At 41.4% G+C, this 18,990-nt stretch overlaps 1 protein-coding gene across 1 annotated transcript; it reads right to left on the bottom strand.

Annotated features, from left to right (window-relative positions):
- Positions 1–9: 9 nt before the first annotated feature.
- LOC134333067 (protein-glutamine gamma-glutamyltransferase K-like) lies at positions 10–17,013 on the bottom strand. Its single transcript, XM_063014868.1, has 14 exons — positions 16,925–17,013; positions 11,511–11,747; positions 11,240–11,431; positions 8,514–8,765; positions 8,313–8,431; positions 7,045–7,152; positions 5,948–6,125; positions 5,704–5,842; positions 3,677–3,869; positions 3,077–3,230; positions 2,628–2,912; positions 2,162–2,322; positions 1,159–1,295; positions 10–1,062 (listed from the first exon to the last, which is right to left on the bottom strand). Exons 2-14 carry the CDS (start codon positions 11,743–11,745, stop codon positions 918–920), a joined length of 2,298 nt encoding a protein of 765 aa, XP_062870938.1. The 5' UTR covers positions 11,746–11,747; positions 16,925–17,013; the 3' UTR covers positions 10–917.
- Between the last annotated feature and the right edge of the window lie 1,977 nt (positions 17,014–18,990).

Below are 18,990 nucleotides of genomic sequence, written 5' to 3'. Positions count from 1 at the left end.
AATAAGTTATTAAAATGTAAAATAAATGATAAATAAAACATAAACAGCACAGTATTTACAGTATTTATCGGTTCATAATGATAAATGAAACATTGTGTCAGTATTTCTACACCTCTGTATCTAAATACATGAAATCTATAATTAACAGCAGATCAAGAGATTTTAATGAGACACATTCAGGAACTGTAAGTGAATTTATTTAGTAATGCAGTGAAAACAATCGGTCACGTTTTATTGCTAAGTAACAGCTGCAGTGGTAGATCAGTGGTTCAGGTACCGGACTAGTAATCGAAAGGTCGCTAGTTTAAAGCCGTTCAACAAAGCTCTTAACCCTCGATTGCTTGAATTAGATTTGGTCACAATTGTGCGTCTGCTAAATGCCATGAACGTAAATTTAAATGTACAAATGTAGTAAAATTAAGGTTTATGACAACAAAAGAGTTTATTTACATTCACGTTCGATATGAAACTACATTCTGTTTGTTTTCCTAAGACTTCACTTCATAAATGTGTTCATATTCATAAATCCTCTTCTGGAAGGTGTTGAACAGCTGATGGGTTGTGTTTAGCCCCGTCCCCATGTTTGATTGACAGGTACTAAAACCAATCATTGAGAAAGAGTCCAATCCATTTGATTAAAGTGGTGTTTCACATCAGCACCATGTACTGTACTGTATGTATTTACAATGTACACAATGTACAGAAAATTGTTTTATTTTACTGGCTCATTAGTTTTCAGTGACTAAAGGGAGATACAAATCTTCATACCCCCGTAAGGGACGTTCATGCCCTGGTTGTGGCGACTGAATGATTGGAACACACACTTCTTTGTCTAAGAATTATTGTTATTGTTGTGAGTTCATTGTGGGTTTTCTCAAAATATGACAAAATCAGAAATGCACACTATATGGGGGGTCTCACTTCTCCTTGACCTCAATGTCGGCAACACCATGAACCTGTCTGAGCTGCTGACAGTCAAGGGAGGCGAGTAGCTTCCGTGAACCGGCCTGTGTGGGAATGAACTTTTCTGTCAGGGTAATCGTTGCAAGTCTGGCCACGTCTCTGTGTGAGAGGGAGAAATCATACCAACGTCAGTTTTTAATTAGAAACTCTGAGCAACGGGGGCGTCTGGCCAAAAAATCAGGTGCAGTGACTTACCCGTAGGAAATCTCTCTTATGTTCTGCAAGCCCAGGCCTTCAATACGGAACTTCACATTCCTTAGCACACGTGGCAGAGGGTTCCTAAATGTGATTTTAGCCTCCACCTCTTTCCCCACCACAGCGTCACCTACAGGCTATAAAGCAGAATTGCATATAAAACCAAAGTCAGAGCAGGCCAGACCGGGAGGATGTAGAAATTCAAGCCTAAAGACCTACAATATTGGCAACTGACTAGCAACACCTTAGCGATTGTCCCACTACCAAAGCAACCACCTAGCAACATATTAGCAACCACTTGGCATTATTCTAGTAACTGCTTAGCACCTTTTTAAAAAACTACCCATTACCATAGCAACCATCTAGCTTTACATTAGCATATGCTAAACGTCTGCTAAGCTGCAATCACTCTTGCATCTTCAGGAAATGCACCTCTCTAGTTTTACTTCTGTACTGATAGACTGTCATTTAAAATGATAATCAAATTAAAATATCCTACACTTGAAGTTTCAAGGTACATTGTGGGCAGCATCGTAACTTTACCCAGGGTAATTAGACTTTTGAATGTACAGACTTGCACTATAACCTAATAGAAGTATCAGTTAACAATAGGAACACTAAACTAGCATGGATTCTATGTCTAGGCACTTTCCCCTAGCTCTGAAAAAATGGTTGACTTGAAAATAAAGTGCGGAATTAAAAAGAAAAAAAGCCTGTAAAGTAATGGGTGACACTTTATTGCTCACACTAAACTGGAACTAAAAAAGGTAAAGTCTATTAGAAAAAACACCATCAGAACATTCATGTATGGAATTAGTTCCATCTAGTTGTAAAGGTGCTTACTGCTACAGATCTTTACTGTATGAGTGTAGTTTGCAGAAGAGTTCAAGTGCATGCTATATTTTAACTGCAAATGTACATGTATAAACTGATCTGTAATAACAAATATACAATTGGGAGCATTCTTGTATTTTAGGACTGCACAAATTTTTGTTTAACTCACTGTGATGATGAGGTCTGGAGTGTGCAGGCGGAAGTTGAACTGGGTGGCCAAAACCTGCTGGGTCTGAATGACTCGTCCAGAGAGGGTGAGCATCAGCGCTGCCTGGTCCACCAGCTGGTCCTTATAGTGCTCATACAGAAGTGTCCAGTCCACGGTCTGAACTATAGAGGGGTTGTGAGAGGAGTGTTGGAGAGCTTTGCAGTGACAAGGCAGTAGGTGATCAAATGAGGCTGTCAAGTCGAGGCAGACTGGGAGCAAGGCAGGAATACCCTGAACAGGGTGCCAATTTATCAACCCTGACCCCAGACATGCCCAGCTGGACAATTACAGAGATTCAAACCCGGATCTTAGCTGTGGTGGGCTAGACCACTGTGCCACCCAATCAAGCATATCGATAAAACAGAACACGTGAGAGAATGTGTGTGTTCAAACAAACTGTACAAAAGAGATGTGACTGGTCTCTTACCTTCTCCGGGTTTAAGCTGCACCTCCAGGTCGTCCTTTTTCACGATGCCCTTCAGCACTCCAGTGTAGTACATGACTGCCACTTGGCTATGCATGGTGATACTGCGCTGCTCAGAACTGTCATTTTTTAATATGATGGACAGCTGAGCGTTTTCTCCCATCTGAGGCCCTTTGCCTTCCATGGTGACTTCTAGCGTGACGTCCTTGGCCATGGCAGACGAGTAGGTGTCAGGCTTCGAGCCATAGCGGGAGGCAGTTTCTACAGCGATTCGCTCCTCTTCAGATCCTAGTGGAAATGATAGAAGTAAACAAAAGCTTCATCAACACAAAGAAAAACAAAATCTGTATGAAAGACTGAGAGTTTGGACTCCAGCCTGGTATGTTTTAGTACACTGAGCTTCATGAATAATCAGAAAGACAAAAGAAAAGGTTTGTGTTCAAGGTTTTCACCTTCTGGGTGTTTGTAGAGGTGTGTTATGTCCTCTCTCTCATCTGAGCCAACTGCCTTGGTGCTGATGCAATGACCCACTACGTTCTTTTCACAGTAGATCTGACAGAAGGTGCCATTAGGGTTCCTCTGCCAATACATCTTGTCACTGTTCACCTACAACACACACACATGGTTGTCTACCTCTGTTGTTGATATGTCCGAGTCTGACTTTATGTGTAATGAGCGTACAGAGTGTTATTCATGCAGCACTTTCCAGAGTTTAGTCAAAGACACCTGAAGGGTTGCCACCCATTGTGAGGCAATGTAGGTCCAAATCCCCTTAATCACACCAGGAACTGGGGCGAGGCTACAGCTAATACTACACCAGATTTATTTTTTAGGGATTGCGAGAGCAAATCTAATCAACACACTGGACTTGGCACTGTTTACTTACTAGTACTGTAGTAGTTTTGCATGCCTTCACTTATTTATAGCGTGGGAAAATTTGGACTTGGCACTAGTAGATCTGCAAGTTAAGACTTGAAGATACACATCACACTCAGTACACAGCATTCTAACATTCTAACAAAACAGTACGCTTCACTGCTACATAAACAAACCTCAGCAAAGACGAAGGGCGCATCGTATTTGTGGAAGACCAGTCCGTCACGGATAGCCGACACAGAAGCAGGACCGCAGCAGTACGAGCCCTGACTCATCTCCTGTGGCGTCGCATCTACAGCCTGCCAACCTCCCATTCCCGGAGGCAGATCAGGCCGGGACATCCAGCAGTCGTTCCACACGTGAAAGTTCCTGCAGAGACAGTCAAATAAAAGATACTTAATGTCAGTGTTCTGGTTTTCTAAGCCCCCTGGCAAGCGTAGACTCCACTGATGCATATTGCACCATATGTATGTGTGTAATGGGTGAGTGGGACGTGTCCTGATTTGTTTAGCAGATGATCACAATGCAGAAATAAAAGTTCAGGTACGAAGTAAATGATGCCAAAAATACAAGCTCTTGTGTGCTTGGTTACTGGCTACTATAGTTACATAATATTTACTACAATTTTACAGTTCTGGGGGGGAGGGGTAAATTTGAAAGTAAAATACAGTATAGGATTAAAAAAAACCTGGCCCTGTCTAACAAACCCATCCCTGCTGCACAAAACCTAACGCCACTGGGTCGGATGATGACAGCTAATTTTTTTCTTTAGCCATTCTAATACTAGATTTGACACATCTTAGGCCTCGGCCCTGTTAAAACACCCACTTGCACCCATATTTTAACCTCCTGGTTGATTATCCGAGGATTATTTACAGAAGTTCTCACTCACTTTCTTAACTGCTTATCCAATAAGGGTCGCGGGGGGTGCTGGAGCCTATCCCAGCTTTTCAATGGGCGCAAGGCACACAGTAACACCCTGGGCGGGGCCGGCAGACACACACACACACACACGCCCATTCACCTATAGGGCAATTAAGTGTCTCCAATTAACCTGACTGCATGTTTTTGGACTGTGGGAGGAAACTGGAGCTCCCAGAGGAAACCCACACAGACACAGGGAGAACATGCAAACTCCGCACAGAAAGGACCCAGACCGCCACGCCTGGGGATCGAACCCAGGACCTTCTTGCTGTGAGGCGACAGTGCTACCCACCGAGCCACCCTGCTGCCCATGTTAAAATCCTAACAAAATAAAATAAATAAAAATAAACCTGACAACTGTACTGTACCAAGCATGTCTGTGGTAGTATTGTGAACAGGGCCGGCGCTAGGGGGGGGCTGAGGGGGGCATTGCCCCCCCAAATTGTGTCTTTGCCCCCCCAAGCACAATGCAAGCAACGGCTATTTTTTAACCAATCACAAAAATGCATTTTGTTTTACAGTGTGAAGATATTTCCTTGCTTATTCCTGATTGGCTCTTTGAGTCATATAAAAATCGGCAGACTGCCCCAAACAGTTCAGTTCGGCAGTATATGTTCTGTTAGTGTGAGCGAGAGGCAGGTATACTGGTAAACACTCTTCTGAGGTTAAACTGACTTCCACATGGTAATATTTGCTTAACTGTGGTTTTTCGTTGCTTTAATGTTACTTACCTCTTACATAGGTGTTGCTTAAATTATTTTATTAGCCGTTAGCGGTTAGGCTAATGAACTAATGGCAATTTAATTAAGGGGGCGTATTAAAATGAAATACAATTAGATAATCTTTTTTCTCCATTTACATAATCAACATGTATTTTTTAATCATTGGGTTTTAAGTTTAAGTTCGAAAACATGCATTTTTATTTATTTACCTCATACATCACTTTAAGCCAGTATCAATAGCTTGGCTGTCATCATTCATGCACAAATCAAGCCTTGAATATATTTCTGGCTTCAAAAACATGACTATCAACATGCCCCCTCATTAGGTTTTACTGCCCCCCCAAGCAAAGCAGTCCAGAACCGGGGCTGATTGTGAATATTCTAGAATAATATAGAAATGATTGTACACGCCTGTTTGTAATGGGTGTGGGTGTAATACACTGGCACTCAAGAATTAGGAGGAGTAAGCTCATACTTTTGGTATTCATATTGCATGTTATTGTATTGCATAATGTAACACATAATGGTTCTTGAATGTGAATAAGGTGTGTTTGTACCAGACAGAATCCTGATTAAGCTCATTGATCGGCTCGAGGTTCTCATTCAAGAATACATCGTGTGTCAAGGAAACGTCCGTGTCGTGGGCGGATCTGAAGTTTGTGACGCTGCGGGTAGGAATGCCCAAACACCTGAGAACTGAGAGAGAGGCGAAAGACGAAGACATGAGATGAAGAAATTAAGGCTTCAGACATCCAAAAGTTTCTCAATGCAAAAAAAGTCTACAATACACTCCCAACGTACCTGTGGTGGTGACTCCTGAAAAGACCCAGCACTGTCCATATTGAACAGGTGAGCCTTTATTTCTGTGGTACTGTTTCAGGATGTCCACGCTGCCGCTCCACGCAGTCGGGGCGGTTCCGTCATCATAGTCACCGGACCAGTTACCTTCTAACACACCTTGGTCATCAGGGGAGTTGACCTGTCACAAGAGGGGGTTACAACTGAATGTTAAACTCTGGGATGGATATTTTAGAAAATAAAGGTTGTCAGTTCCGTAGTCAGTTCCTTTCTAAATACTTGGCCTGTACACACTTCTCAAAAAATAAAGGAAACAATTATTAGAGTCTTACACCAAGATAATTAAACTTCAGGGATCAATCTGTCTAGTTACGAAGCACATACGACTTCACCTGCTTTGGTGCAAATGAAAGAGGCAACAGGTGCACTGGAGAGGCAACAGCAAGACAACCACCACAGAGGGAATGGTTTTGCAAGTGGTGGCCACAGACAGTTTGCTTGCTTATATGGTCCCTTAGCTCCATTACATCAATCCAAGCCTTTTGAACAATCTGATGTTTGATGTTTATTTACACATAATTCATACTAATGCATGAGTTTTAAAAGCCAAGTTGTATCCTGATTTTGCCTTTTTAAAACTGGTTTTAAAGTGTGTTTTGGTCATAATCCAAGCATTTGGACAAAATTCTTCAATGCTGAAAAACCTAGCCTATCACCCCCTAATGCTTAGCAGGAGGCACAGTGTTACTGGATTTAAATGCCACCATTTACTTTTCCAAAAACAATTAAGGTCATTGTGGGAAAAAAAAAACAAACTAATTTTTATTTGCTCTGTTCATGATCTCATGATCTGAGGCTTAAATGCAACGTGGTTATGCAACAAGATGACAATTTAAATCACAAGAACAAGCCTCTGACCTCTGAATGTTCTACAATAAACAAACGTAAGGCTTTGGATTGGTCACTTGAACCCCACTGAGATGCAGTGGCATGAATCACATCACCTAAAATGGTCTTTAGTTACTGAAAGCATTAGTTGCAGTTCTTGCTTTTGTTGCTTGCTTTTGTTATGTAGTCATTTTGTTATAAAGTGCACTCACCATGGCAGACACGACTCTGACCACGTTAACAGGGTCTCCCCAGCCTGAAGCAGGGGTTCCACTCTGCTCCAGTACGAACAAACATGCTGCCAGAACCCCATCAGCAAACTGCAAACAGAATGAACTACGGTTATGTGATACAATTAACGCCACTTAGATTAATTGTACGAGGGTTCTTCAAAAAGTTTCCACACTTTTAAAGTCTATTTATTACGAATTTTAAAAACAAATGCCGTCACTTTTCTACATCGTCACCTTCCGATGCATTTTTTCCAGCGTTGTACCAACTTTTTAATGGCATCAGCAAAAAATATGTTTGGTTAAGCATGTAGCCACTGATGAAGCACTGCTTTCACATCATCATCACATAAAAATCTTTTTTCTCTTAAAGCTTCTTTGAGCGTCCAAAAAGGTGGAAATCAGATGGAGCTAAATCAGGACTATAAGCATCTCTCAGTCTCTCAGATAAATCAACCAGTGGTGCTAACCAGTACATTTACATTTTCAGCATTTAGTAGACGCTTTTATCCAAAGCGACTTACACAATGAGCTGAACACGATGAGCAATTAAGGGTTAAGGGCCTTGCTCAGGGACCCAACAGTGGCAACTTGGTGGTGGTGGTGGGGCTTGAACCGGCAACCTTCTGTTTACTAGTCCAGTACCTTAACCACTGAGCTATCACTGGCCCAGTATAAAGGGATTTAACTCAACTTCTGAACTCCACAAAGGTTTATTACCTACAGCAGAAACCCTACTGTAAAACAAAGACCTGATGTGAAGCAGTTCAGTAAGGTACAGATGTTTGTGTTAAAGTGGAATCTATCAGACCCTGATTTCACCCTCACAGTAAAAGTGGTGATATCAGATGGGACCATAGAGTTTCTGTAATGAGTTTTGGGAGTCAAATATTCTATCTGGACAAGCTCAATGGGCACTGAACTTGTCTACACCAGTAATCTTACCAAAATCACGAGTACTGCTTTTTCCAGGACCACAAATATCCTTTAGAATATCTATCAGAGTCTAACAGTATTACATACAGTGTTTTAGTCTACAGGATGACCAGGACAATAAATCACTCTAATGGGGGTAGCTATGCAGCCTCATTACTGTTACCTAGCAGCCTATTTTAACATCATAATGAGAGGTTCAAACAGACACCCCCTTAAACTGTCCTGTGTGTTAAATGAAATGCATTTGTTTGGTACACTGTCCACTCTGTCTCATCTTTCTCTATCTGTTTATGCTGGAAAGTGATGGCTGATACCTGTCCGAAGTTCCACGTCCTGACTCCAATTTGACTTTCAGTTCCGTAGTACAGAATACCAACATCGTTCAGAATGTACTCCTTCCTCTCATCATCGTTGTCCATGTACACAGAATCCTCTGAGAGAAATGTAGTTTTATGTTAGTAAATAATTTACTTACATTCAAAATTACCTTACTTGCTGGATCTACGAATGATTACCTTCACACCAGGGGTTAAACAGCATGTAGATATCATTTTCAGGTTTACGGGTTGTCGTGGTGCAGCCGTCGGGGGTCGTTGTTGTGACTGTAAGCTCATATCGACCTACATGAGCGGTTGGCGGGGAGTTGACAGACAGTTTGATCTTGTTGCCTATCTGTTCGATAACCATGGCCTCCCAGCTCTTGTCTTGCAGCTCCTCAACGAGAGGAACAGTCACCAGGGTGCCCTTTGATACCATCGGCTTGGGACCTGCAACACACACAGCAGGATGCAGTTTGGAATAAACGACTGTATCTTTTATTGCTGTTGGTACGGACACAGGGAGAACATGCAAACTCCACACAGGGGCGCTCAGGTTGCACAGCAATAAAACACACTAGCACAGCAGAGCTAACGTTTTATACAGGCGAGTACAATTCTCGGCTCTACTACTTGCAGTTTGGGCGCCTATACAGACAATGATTGGCTCGTCTGTGAGAGTAGGATTGCCAGAAAGGGGTCCTCTGAAAATAAATATTACTCGTGGCGCCCAGGTGGCACAGTGGAATATTCCGCTAGCACACCAGCGCCAAGATTCTGAACTCCTAGGTTCGAAACTCGGCGTTGCCACCGGTCAGCTGGGCACCATCTAGCGGGCATAATTGGCAGTGCCTGCAGCAGACACGTTTCTGCTAGGGCGGGATAACCGGACTATGTGGGTGGGGTCTTCAAACGCTGTGTAAGAACCCTGATAGAGGCGCCTGTGCAAGGTGCATAGGTGAAAAAGGGTTCCGTTAAGGGCTGCACGTGGGTCGGAGGAGGCGTGAGCAGCAATATACCCTCCTCGACTACAATCAGGGATCCCCCAGCAGCAGAAAACAAACTGACTATGCTAAATTGGGGAGAAAATTGGAGAAAATGTTTAAATAAGATAGAAATAAAAATTACTATTACTTCTTTCCCTCCGCAGTAACACACCTATAGCCTACACACATACAGAGAGAGAGGGAGAGCACAGATTTGGACTGAATTACAGGCCTGTGTTACCTTGACAATGGTAACCAAACATCACAGAAACAAAGATGACTAGGTGGCAAACACGTTTTTGTATAAACATCTACACTAATACATGGTTTAACTGAAAACAAGATTTATAACTTTTAATAAACTGGCACACCACTAAGAGTGGTTATACTGTGTGTTGTTGTATTAAAGTAAACACCTAAATAGTGTTTGATCTTATGGATCTTGGCATGCCTAGAGCTTGAGTCATACAGACACGTTGTGATTTTGGAAATGTTCGTTGCTTAGTGCTCACACCACGTACTTAAGTTGGTTGTTTGGTGCAGCCAAATCTTTTTATCTATGTGCTCACACTGTACAGTTCTTCTGCACATAAAGGCCATTCAATACCACCAAAGTGTTGTGGTCCGCAGTGTTGATTTTGCTTACTGACTTGTTAGAAGAAAACTTCCTTCCTATTTTAGGCTTTCTGGTAGAGAAAACAAGTATGATCAGATTGCCAGTCCCTGCTGCTGAAAAGCGTTCCTTTAACATGAAGCTACCACCATGATATGTTACAGTCCAGACAGCCAATTCAAGCCAATATACACTGATCAGCCATAACATTAAAACCACCTCCTTGTTTCTACACTCACTGTCCATGTTATCAGCTCCACTTACCATATAGAAGCTCTTTGTAGTTCTACAATTACTGACTGTAGTCCATCTGTTTCTCTGCATACCTTTTTAACCTGCTTTCACCCTGTTCTTCAATGGTCAGAACTCTCCCAGTACCACCACAGAGCAGGTATTATTTAGTTGGTGGATCATTCTCAGCACTGCAGTGACACTGACATGGTGGTGGTGTGTTAGTGTGTGTTGTGCTGGTATGAATGGATCAGACACAGCAGCACTGATTGATTTTCCAAACACCTCAATGTCACTGCTGGACTGAGAATAGTTCACCAACCAAAAGTATCCAGCCAACAGCGCCCCGTGGGCAGCGTCCTGTGACCACTGAGTCTAGAAGGTCTAGAAGATGACCAACTCAAACAGCAGCAATAGATGAGCGACCGTCTCTGACTTTACATCTACAAGGTGAACCAACTAGGTAGGAGTGTCTAATAGAGTGGACAGTGAGTGGACACGGTTTTTAAAAACTCCATCAGCGCTGCTGTGTCTGATCCACTCATACCAGCACAACACACACTAACACACCACCACCATGTCAGTGTCACTGCACTGCTGAGAATGATCCACCACCTAAATAATACCTGCTCTGTGGGGGTCCTAACCATTGAAGAACAGGGTGAAAGCAGGCTAAAAAGGTATGTAGAGAAATAGATGGACTACAGTCAGTAATTGTAGAACTACAAAGTGCTCCTATATGGTAAGTGGAGCTGATAAAATGGACAGTGAGTGTAGAAACAAGAAGGTGGTTTTAATGTTTAATGAGTCTTTGCAATCAGTGCTTTGCTTTATTTAGAAGCATCTTACTTGCTGTTCTTATGGCTGATCCATGAACAGCTTCAGTTACAGCTCACGTGCAAGGGGTTTAAATACTATTTAAACTCAGTGTTTTACAGATCAACTAAAAACACAGTTTAGAGAATTATTTAATATTTTTTAAGGCACCACATTTCAATATATAAAAAATAAAAACAATGCAGCTGTTATTCATACTGCCCCGGGTCACTGAGTCACACAACGGGAAGCAAACAACGCTGACTAATAAAACTGACCTAGTTTGAGCTCGAGGTGTAGTGTGTCAGTCTTGGGGTTGAAAGGTCGTGAGAGCTCTATGCACATCTGAAAGGTCTGTCCTCGGCGAATGATGAGGCTGTCACCATGGTAAAGGTCCGTGTTATGCTCCTGTCGGTTTTGCCCCTTTTTGGACCTGAGCAGGTCTATAGCGCGAACTCTTAGCATGTTATCTGTGAGAGAAGGAAAAAAAATGAATCAAGGTTGAACTTTAAACTACATGTTCCATGAGGCACTGCAGGTGTTTCTTACCATCCATCTCAAGAGCTGCTGCTGATGGAATGTCTTCTGGTACCGAAGTAACAGGGGGTTTGTAATCAGTTTCATCGCTGGCTTGGCGGCAGCAGCACGGGCATATTTTGCTAAACCACTTTCGAAAGCCATTTTCCTTTTTTGTCTCCTCGATCTCGAACTCTGCTTTCTCAGGCTCCTCACTCCATAGTGTGACATCCGGGAAGCGACCAACCAGGGAGTTATTCCTGACCATTTCTACAAAGTCAAAAGAGAAATATGAATAGTACAGAATTATTCTTTTTTCTATTTTATTTATGCATTTTCTCCCAATTTAGCGTGGTCAGTTTGTCTTCCACTGCTGGTGGATCCCTGATTGCAGTCGAGGTGGGTATATTGCTGCTCATGCCTCCTCTGACCCGCACGCAGCCCTTTGTGGAACCCTTTTTCACCCATGCATTCTGCACAGGTGCCTCTCTATCTGCCAATCAGGGTCCTTACACAGTGTTTCAAAACCGCACCCACATAGTCCGGTCATCCCGCGGTAGCAGACCCGTGTCTGCTGCAGACACTGCCAATTATGCACGCTAAATAGCGCCCAGCCGACCTGTGGCAACACCGAGTTTCAAACCGAGGAGTTTAGAATCTCAGTGCTGGTGTGCTAGCGGAATATCCCGCTGCACCACCTGGGCACTCACAGCATTATTATTCTATATACAGTGTATCACAAAAGTGAGTACACCCCTCACATTTCTGCAGATATTTAAGTATATCTTTTCATGGGACAACACTGACAAAATGACACTTTGACACAATGAAAAGTAGTCTGTGTGCAGCTTATATAACAGTGTAAATTTATTCTTCCCTCAAAATAACTCAATATACAGCCATTAATGTCTAAACCACCGGCAACAAAAGTGAGTACACCCCTAAGAGACTACACCCCTAAATGTCCAAATTAAGCACTGCTTGTCATTTTCCCTCCAAAATGTCATGTGATTTGTTAGTGTTACTAGGTCTCAGGTGTGCATAGGGAGCAGGTGTGTTCAATTTAGTAGTACAGCTCTCACACTTTCTCATACTGGTCACTGAAAGTTCCAACATGGCACCTCATGGCAAAGAATTGTTGCGCTACATGAAGATGGCCAAGGCTACAAGAAGATTGCCAACACCCTGAAACTTTTAAAAGAGCAGGGTCCACTCAGAAAAGACCTCGCGTTGGTCGTCCAAAGAAGCTGAGTGCACGTGCTCAGCGTCACATCCAACTGCTGTCTTTGAAAGATAGGCGCAGGAGTGCTGTCAGCATTGCTGCAGAGATTGAAAAGGTGGGGGGTCAGCCTGTCAGTGCTCAGACCATACGCCGCACACTACATCAAATTGGTCTGCATGGCTGTCACCCCAGAAGGAAGCCTCTTCTGAAGTCTTTACACAAGAAAGCCCGCAAACAGTTTGCTGAAGACATGTCAACAAAGGACATGGATTACTGGAACCATGTCCTATGGTTTGATGAGACCAAGATTAATTTGTTTGGTTCAGATGGTCTCAAGCATGTGTGGCGGCAATCAGGTGAGGAGTACAAAGATAAGTGTGTCATGCCTACAGTCAAGCATGGTGTTGGGAATGCCATGGTCTGGGGCTGCATGAGTGCAGCAGGTGTTGGGGAGTTACATTTCATTGAGGGACACATGAACTCCAATATGTACTGTGAAATACTGAAGCAGAGCATGATCCCCTCCCTCCGGAAACTGGGTCGCAGGGCAGTGTTCCAGCATGATAATGACCCCAAACACACCTCTAAGACGACCACTGCTTTATTGAAGAGGCTGAGGGTAAAGGTGATGGACTGGCCAAGCATGTCTCCAGACCTAAACCCAATAGAACATCTTTGGGGCATCCTCAAACGGAAGGTGGAGGAGTGCAAAGTCTCGAATATCCGCCAGCTCCGTGATGTCGTCATGGAGGAGTGGAAAAGCATTCCAGTGGCAACCTGTGAAGCTCTGGTAAACTCCATGCCCAGGAAAGTTAAGGCAGTTCTGGGAAATAATGGTGGCCACACAAAATATTGACACTTCAGGAACTTTCACTAAGGGGTGTACTCACTTTTGTTGCCGGTGGTTTAGACATTAATGGCTGTATATTGAATTATTTTGAGGGAATAATAAATTTACACTGTTATATAAGCTGCACACAGACTACTTTTCATTGTGTCAAAGTGTCATTTTGTCAGTGTTGTCCCATGAAAAGATATACTTAAATATCTGCAGAAATGTGAGGGGTGTACTCACTTTTGTGATACACTGTATATACAGTACCAGGTATTTAGGGTAAATGATGGACTGTGCTTCAAACAGTGTCGTCCCTGTACATTCCGGTTAAATAGAAACCCAAAGCAGCACTTACTTCCAAAAGATCTAATTAAAGGGGAACATTTGGCTGTTTTTATATGAGAAAAGTCTGTTTAATGTGAGGGTTTTGTAAACAATTGCGCAATTGTTTGTGAAAACCATTTATGAGAAAAGTCTTGGGAAAACGAAACCAGTGGCCGCACTGTCTGTACCACGCCTGAAAAGAACTCAGCTATAGTCTCCAAAAGCTTTCCTCTATTAATAATCATGCACCAACACTGATTTTTGGGATTTGAGTTCTCCCCCTTTATAATGACTGATGATCACTGGTCCAGTTTTCTTTCCAGTTCTGGCATTACATTTCTCCATCGACTAATATAAAACAAGCAAACGTGACTGGTCTTGATCAGGGTTGCAGTAAATTCACATGAGGCAGAAATACTTGTCACAAAGCAAGAATTTCCAGCTGTGGCACTGTGCCTATCCCACCACAGATCAATGTCAATAAAACAGCAATTTAGTTTGTTTATTTTAATACTTTAATTTAGATTGTAATCAGATATTGCAATTTAATTAACTATGCGGCTAAAAGTATGTGGACATCCAACCAACAGCTTGTCAGACAACCTGATTCAAAACTATTGCATTAATATAGGTTGACTATCTTTAACTCTCTAACATTCACTATTTTAAAGGATTTTTAAGTGTTTGTGCTTGACTGTGCCTATTCAGCTGAAAGAGCATTTGTGAGGTCAGGCACTGTAGTTGGACAAAGCCTGGCTCTCAGTCAATGTTCCAATTATTGTAATAAAGTATTCAAAAGAGTTAAGTTAGAGTCGATGCAGGCCACTGGAGTTCACACCAAACTTAACAGACTGTGTGTTATTGCTCTTTGCTTTGTGGACAGAGACACAGTCATGCTGAAAAGCCTTTTGTAAACTCTTTATAAACTGTAAAGTTTAATCTTTGTGGATGATATTTTGTGGGTTTATTTATTTTTGGAGGGCTGATTTGTTTTGTCTCATAGTGTAGGCGTCTTTCTCTTTTCTCTACTGTCAGTAGTCCAGCTTTACTTCTACTTTTATTTGACTGGATTAATTCTCTAACACAAAAGTCATTTGTGAGATACTAAAGCTCAGTTAAGTCTCTGACCCACACACTTCCAGCACGCCTACCTCAAACTCATGGTAACCAAGTGAAAAAAGATGTCTCTGAAGATAAACTGGCTTATTATTCAATGTGATTCATTTGTTGATTCAGTAACCAAGGGACAAACCTCTGGTAGATTTGAGAATGTAAAAATTCCTGTGGGGTAGAAACTCTGAGATAAAGACCGAATAGAAGGCAAGTGAAGAAATTAGGATAAATGCTGCCAGACTTTCACTCTTACTGTGTTTCTGGCTTTTTACAGTCATGAGGTCTGTATTCCTGACTGTCTACAAATGTGGAAAATGTTAAGTCTTAAAACAGCACACATTATTTATCTGGATTACCAGAAGTAAATCATGCTTTTAAAACACTATTTCTTCTCAATATGAGAACGTGCCCTTGTGGCATTTTTAAAATAGGGGCTACAGAAAAAGCGACTGAGGTTCATACCAACAAGAACAAGCCAGCTAGCCAGTTTTAGACCGTGTCTAAGATTGGGTTTGGTCAGGTAAGTGCAGTCCTGCATACGCATTACCTCAAAACAACATAGCTATCATACTCAGCATTGCTGTCTATTATAAATCAACCTCACCTAAATGATTCTCAGTTGGTGCTCTAAACCGCTTTAGGCATAACATGGCAGTAACAGGCTTCACCCCAAGCAAGAAGCATGCGCACAGCATGTGTTCAGAACACATTGTTTCTGGACTGTATTAAAGTGAAACGTTACGCCTTGCTTAGAACAACTTCACAGTCAGTTCAGGAGAAGCAGTACAACAGCTCATAGCCATAGGTAGGATCTGAACCAACCCCTTATCAGGACCATATCCTATTTAAACTGTTTAACCTAATGACCTGCAGCAGCACATCAAGGGTCAAGAAATAATCTTCTCTTAATTAAAACAGACTTTTTTTTAAAAATTTCTTTATGGGTTTGTGGGCCAATCTTATTCCAATATCCAAATTAAATATGTAATTTAAGCAAATTATTAGCACATGAAAATGCACTTGTTCACAGAGGTTTAAAAAAACTAATAATTTAGAATTTTAGTAGGTAATCCTTTACTCTCATAACCTTTAGTTTGATATAATTATTATTAATAATGTCATTATGATTTATGGGGCATGATGGTGAATCTGGAACAGTTCTGCACAGGTACATGAGTACATGACCTGGCTTTTGCTCTCACCCAGCATAAAGCAACCCTAAATTATATGACTTATATGAACTAATTTTAGTTATATTTACAATATTATTCAGGTAAATTGTTTCCTTTCTGTTAATGCAGTGAAATGCATGTGGATCCACTCACATGCTCATCTCCACGGTCTGTTATCTATGAAGGGCAGTTGTAGCCTAGCGGTTAAGGTACTTGGCTAGTAATCAAAAGGTCACTGGTTCAAGCCCCACCACTGCCAGGTTGTCAAAGTTGGGTCCTTGAGCAAAGCCCTTAACCCTTAATGGCTTAGACTATGTACTGTCACAGTACTGTAAGTCACTTTGGATATAAGCGTCTGCTAAATGCCTAAAATGTAAATGAACTATTATGGTCGTATTGTTGTTGTTGGTCAGTTTTAATCAATGTATTCGGATCGTGGTTCTGCTCACAGTGTCTTTATGGTTAATTATTTATCTAAATTAATAAGCAGTCAGTTTGCAAACTTGTTTATATGGTGTAACAACTATCTGATTGTAAGAACGTTTTATAATAGCAGTAGGTTCATCATACAGTAGTGAAGATACTTGCGCAATCACACTATCACAGTTTCAGTATCAAGTAAAAATGTAAACTTTGCCTTTAATAACCTGCTTTAAACATTTTTGTTTATACATTTATACCTTCTAAACACACGCAGTCTGCTTAAAGTAATCTCTTTGTAAGTTTTGTTTGAGAAACAAACTAGTCAGACTCATTAATATGAATATAAAGTAGTTCTTACCTGACTGTAGTTTGTGAATCTGTAGTTTGTGAATCTGTGTTTTCTTGCCTGAGAACAGCAGTCGGGTGTAGAAACTCTTACAACTTTTGGTTCTTCCCTCTCTGCTGCATGCCTGAACTTATTTATATATTTATACACACCCTCCACGTCTCCTCCTGCCAAGTCCCTCCCAGTCAGATGTCTACAAACTTGATGCCGAGAGCCTTTTTAGGAGCAAAATGCTGGCTTGGATCTGTACAAATTACAAAATACTAACCATGTCATCCTGATCAGGGTCCTGGTGGAGGACACCCATAGAGCAGGAATACTAGTCTATCACAGTATTCCTAGTCTATAACATTTACATACTTATTTACTCACATGCTCACTCGTCTACTAACAACTAGGGTCAGTTAGAGCATTTAAACCATCATCTGCATGTTTTTGGGAGTTGAGAGAAAAGCAGAAACCCCCCAGACCGGCCTCTCCACAGCTAAAACACTCTCCTTTGCTTTTAGAAGAAATTGTGCAAGCTTTTAGAGTGTGGCTATGAGAATTTGTGCCCATTCAGTCAAAAGATCATTTGTGAGGTTAGGCACTGCTGTTCAAAAAAGATATTAAAAAGGCCTTGCAATGGACATTTTGATTCCATATTAAGTAACTGTAGGAAACACTGCATTTTTAATTTGCATTTGCATCCATACTATGCCAAACAGTACTTTACTGTTTTTGACACCATTTTAACACTCCTAATGGACACTAAATAGCAGAAGGAATGAGGACATCCCTCCTCTTTATTGAGTTTAGGTGTTTTATCCACACCTATTGCTAACAGGTAAATAAAATCCTTTATATAAAATAAATGAAATGCTTCAAACCTTGTGGCAGAGAAGGAGCTTTTGTTCCATCATATCTGTGCAAACTGAGCTTCAAAAATATGTGGTTTGACAAGTTTCATGTAGAGGAACAAGTTTCATGTGGACCGGCACAGAGCCCTGACCCCTAAAGCCTCTGAACACCTTTAGGATAAATAGGTACGGCATTCTTGTCCAACACAAGTGCGGATCTAATAAATGCTCTTTGACTGAATGGGCACAAATGTTCACAGACACATTTTCCAGAAGAGTTGCATACATCCAGAAGGGGGGTGGGAGGAACTCCCATGTTAATCCCAATGGTTTTGTATTAAAATAGACAAAATTATCATCATCAAGTGTCCACGAACACCCACTTGGTCATAACTAAGCCATAAGATTGATCCACAGTGTTTGTATAAAAATTAAAATTGATGTGACAGATATTATTTTGAGTTTCAGAAAATATAATAATGTATAAATATTTAATGTAAGTTTTAATTTGTAAAAAATCAGTCTGTTAGTGTGAGTGTATACCACACTCTCGATGTGTCAGGTTTTACTTGTGAGAATGTGCACTAGAGGCGTGCCAAATGGACAAAGCACAAACACATGCGAATAGCTAACAGCATTCCTGGCCTTCTGGTCTCTTCAGAGATATTTAGGATGTTTGGAAGGGTATTTTGCTGTCTTACCTGTAACTAGTGAGCTAGGTGCTATTACTGGAGTAAACTAAACTGCTGGTTCTGCAAATTACTACAAGCAAACACTTTATTTCATTCAGACTTTGGAAACACAGCATCATCAAGAAATTCATATATACTACTGATTTTATGTATAACTAGAATTATGAAAGAATCCAGCAAGTTGTTTGTAATGATCTTTACACATCACCATATCACGTCACAAATCAGCTAATGAATCAGCTTAGAAAATCTCATGGCTGACAACACTGTTATTGCTTCGAGGTTGTTGCGCAACTGTGAACGCTTGTTAACACCAAACCCCTTCCTGAACACCGTAAGCAGATAATATCACTCAGGTATTTAAACAAGTGAACAAGCATACCTGATTTATCATTCTAATGGAAAGAGTAGTTCATTCTTTAATACTCTGATGACTAACTCAGCAGAATGATGAAACAACATTAGCAGACCAGACCTCACACACAAACTTTAATGGATCTGACAAGTGTACGCCTAATGTTTTTTATCCCATAGCAAGCACAGACAT

The sequence above is a fragment of the Trichomycterus rosablanca genome, chromosome 19 (assembly GCF_030014385.1).
Source record: "Trichomycterus rosablanca isolate fTriRos1 chromosome 19, fTriRos1.hap1, whole genome shotgun sequence".
Lineage (NCBI taxonomy): Eukaryota > Metazoa > Chordata > Actinopteri > Siluriformes > Trichomycteridae > Trichomycterus > Trichomycterus rosablanca.
The sequence above is the reverse complement of the archived record's forward strand: the minus strand, read 5'-3'. Positions and strand labels throughout refer to the sequence as shown.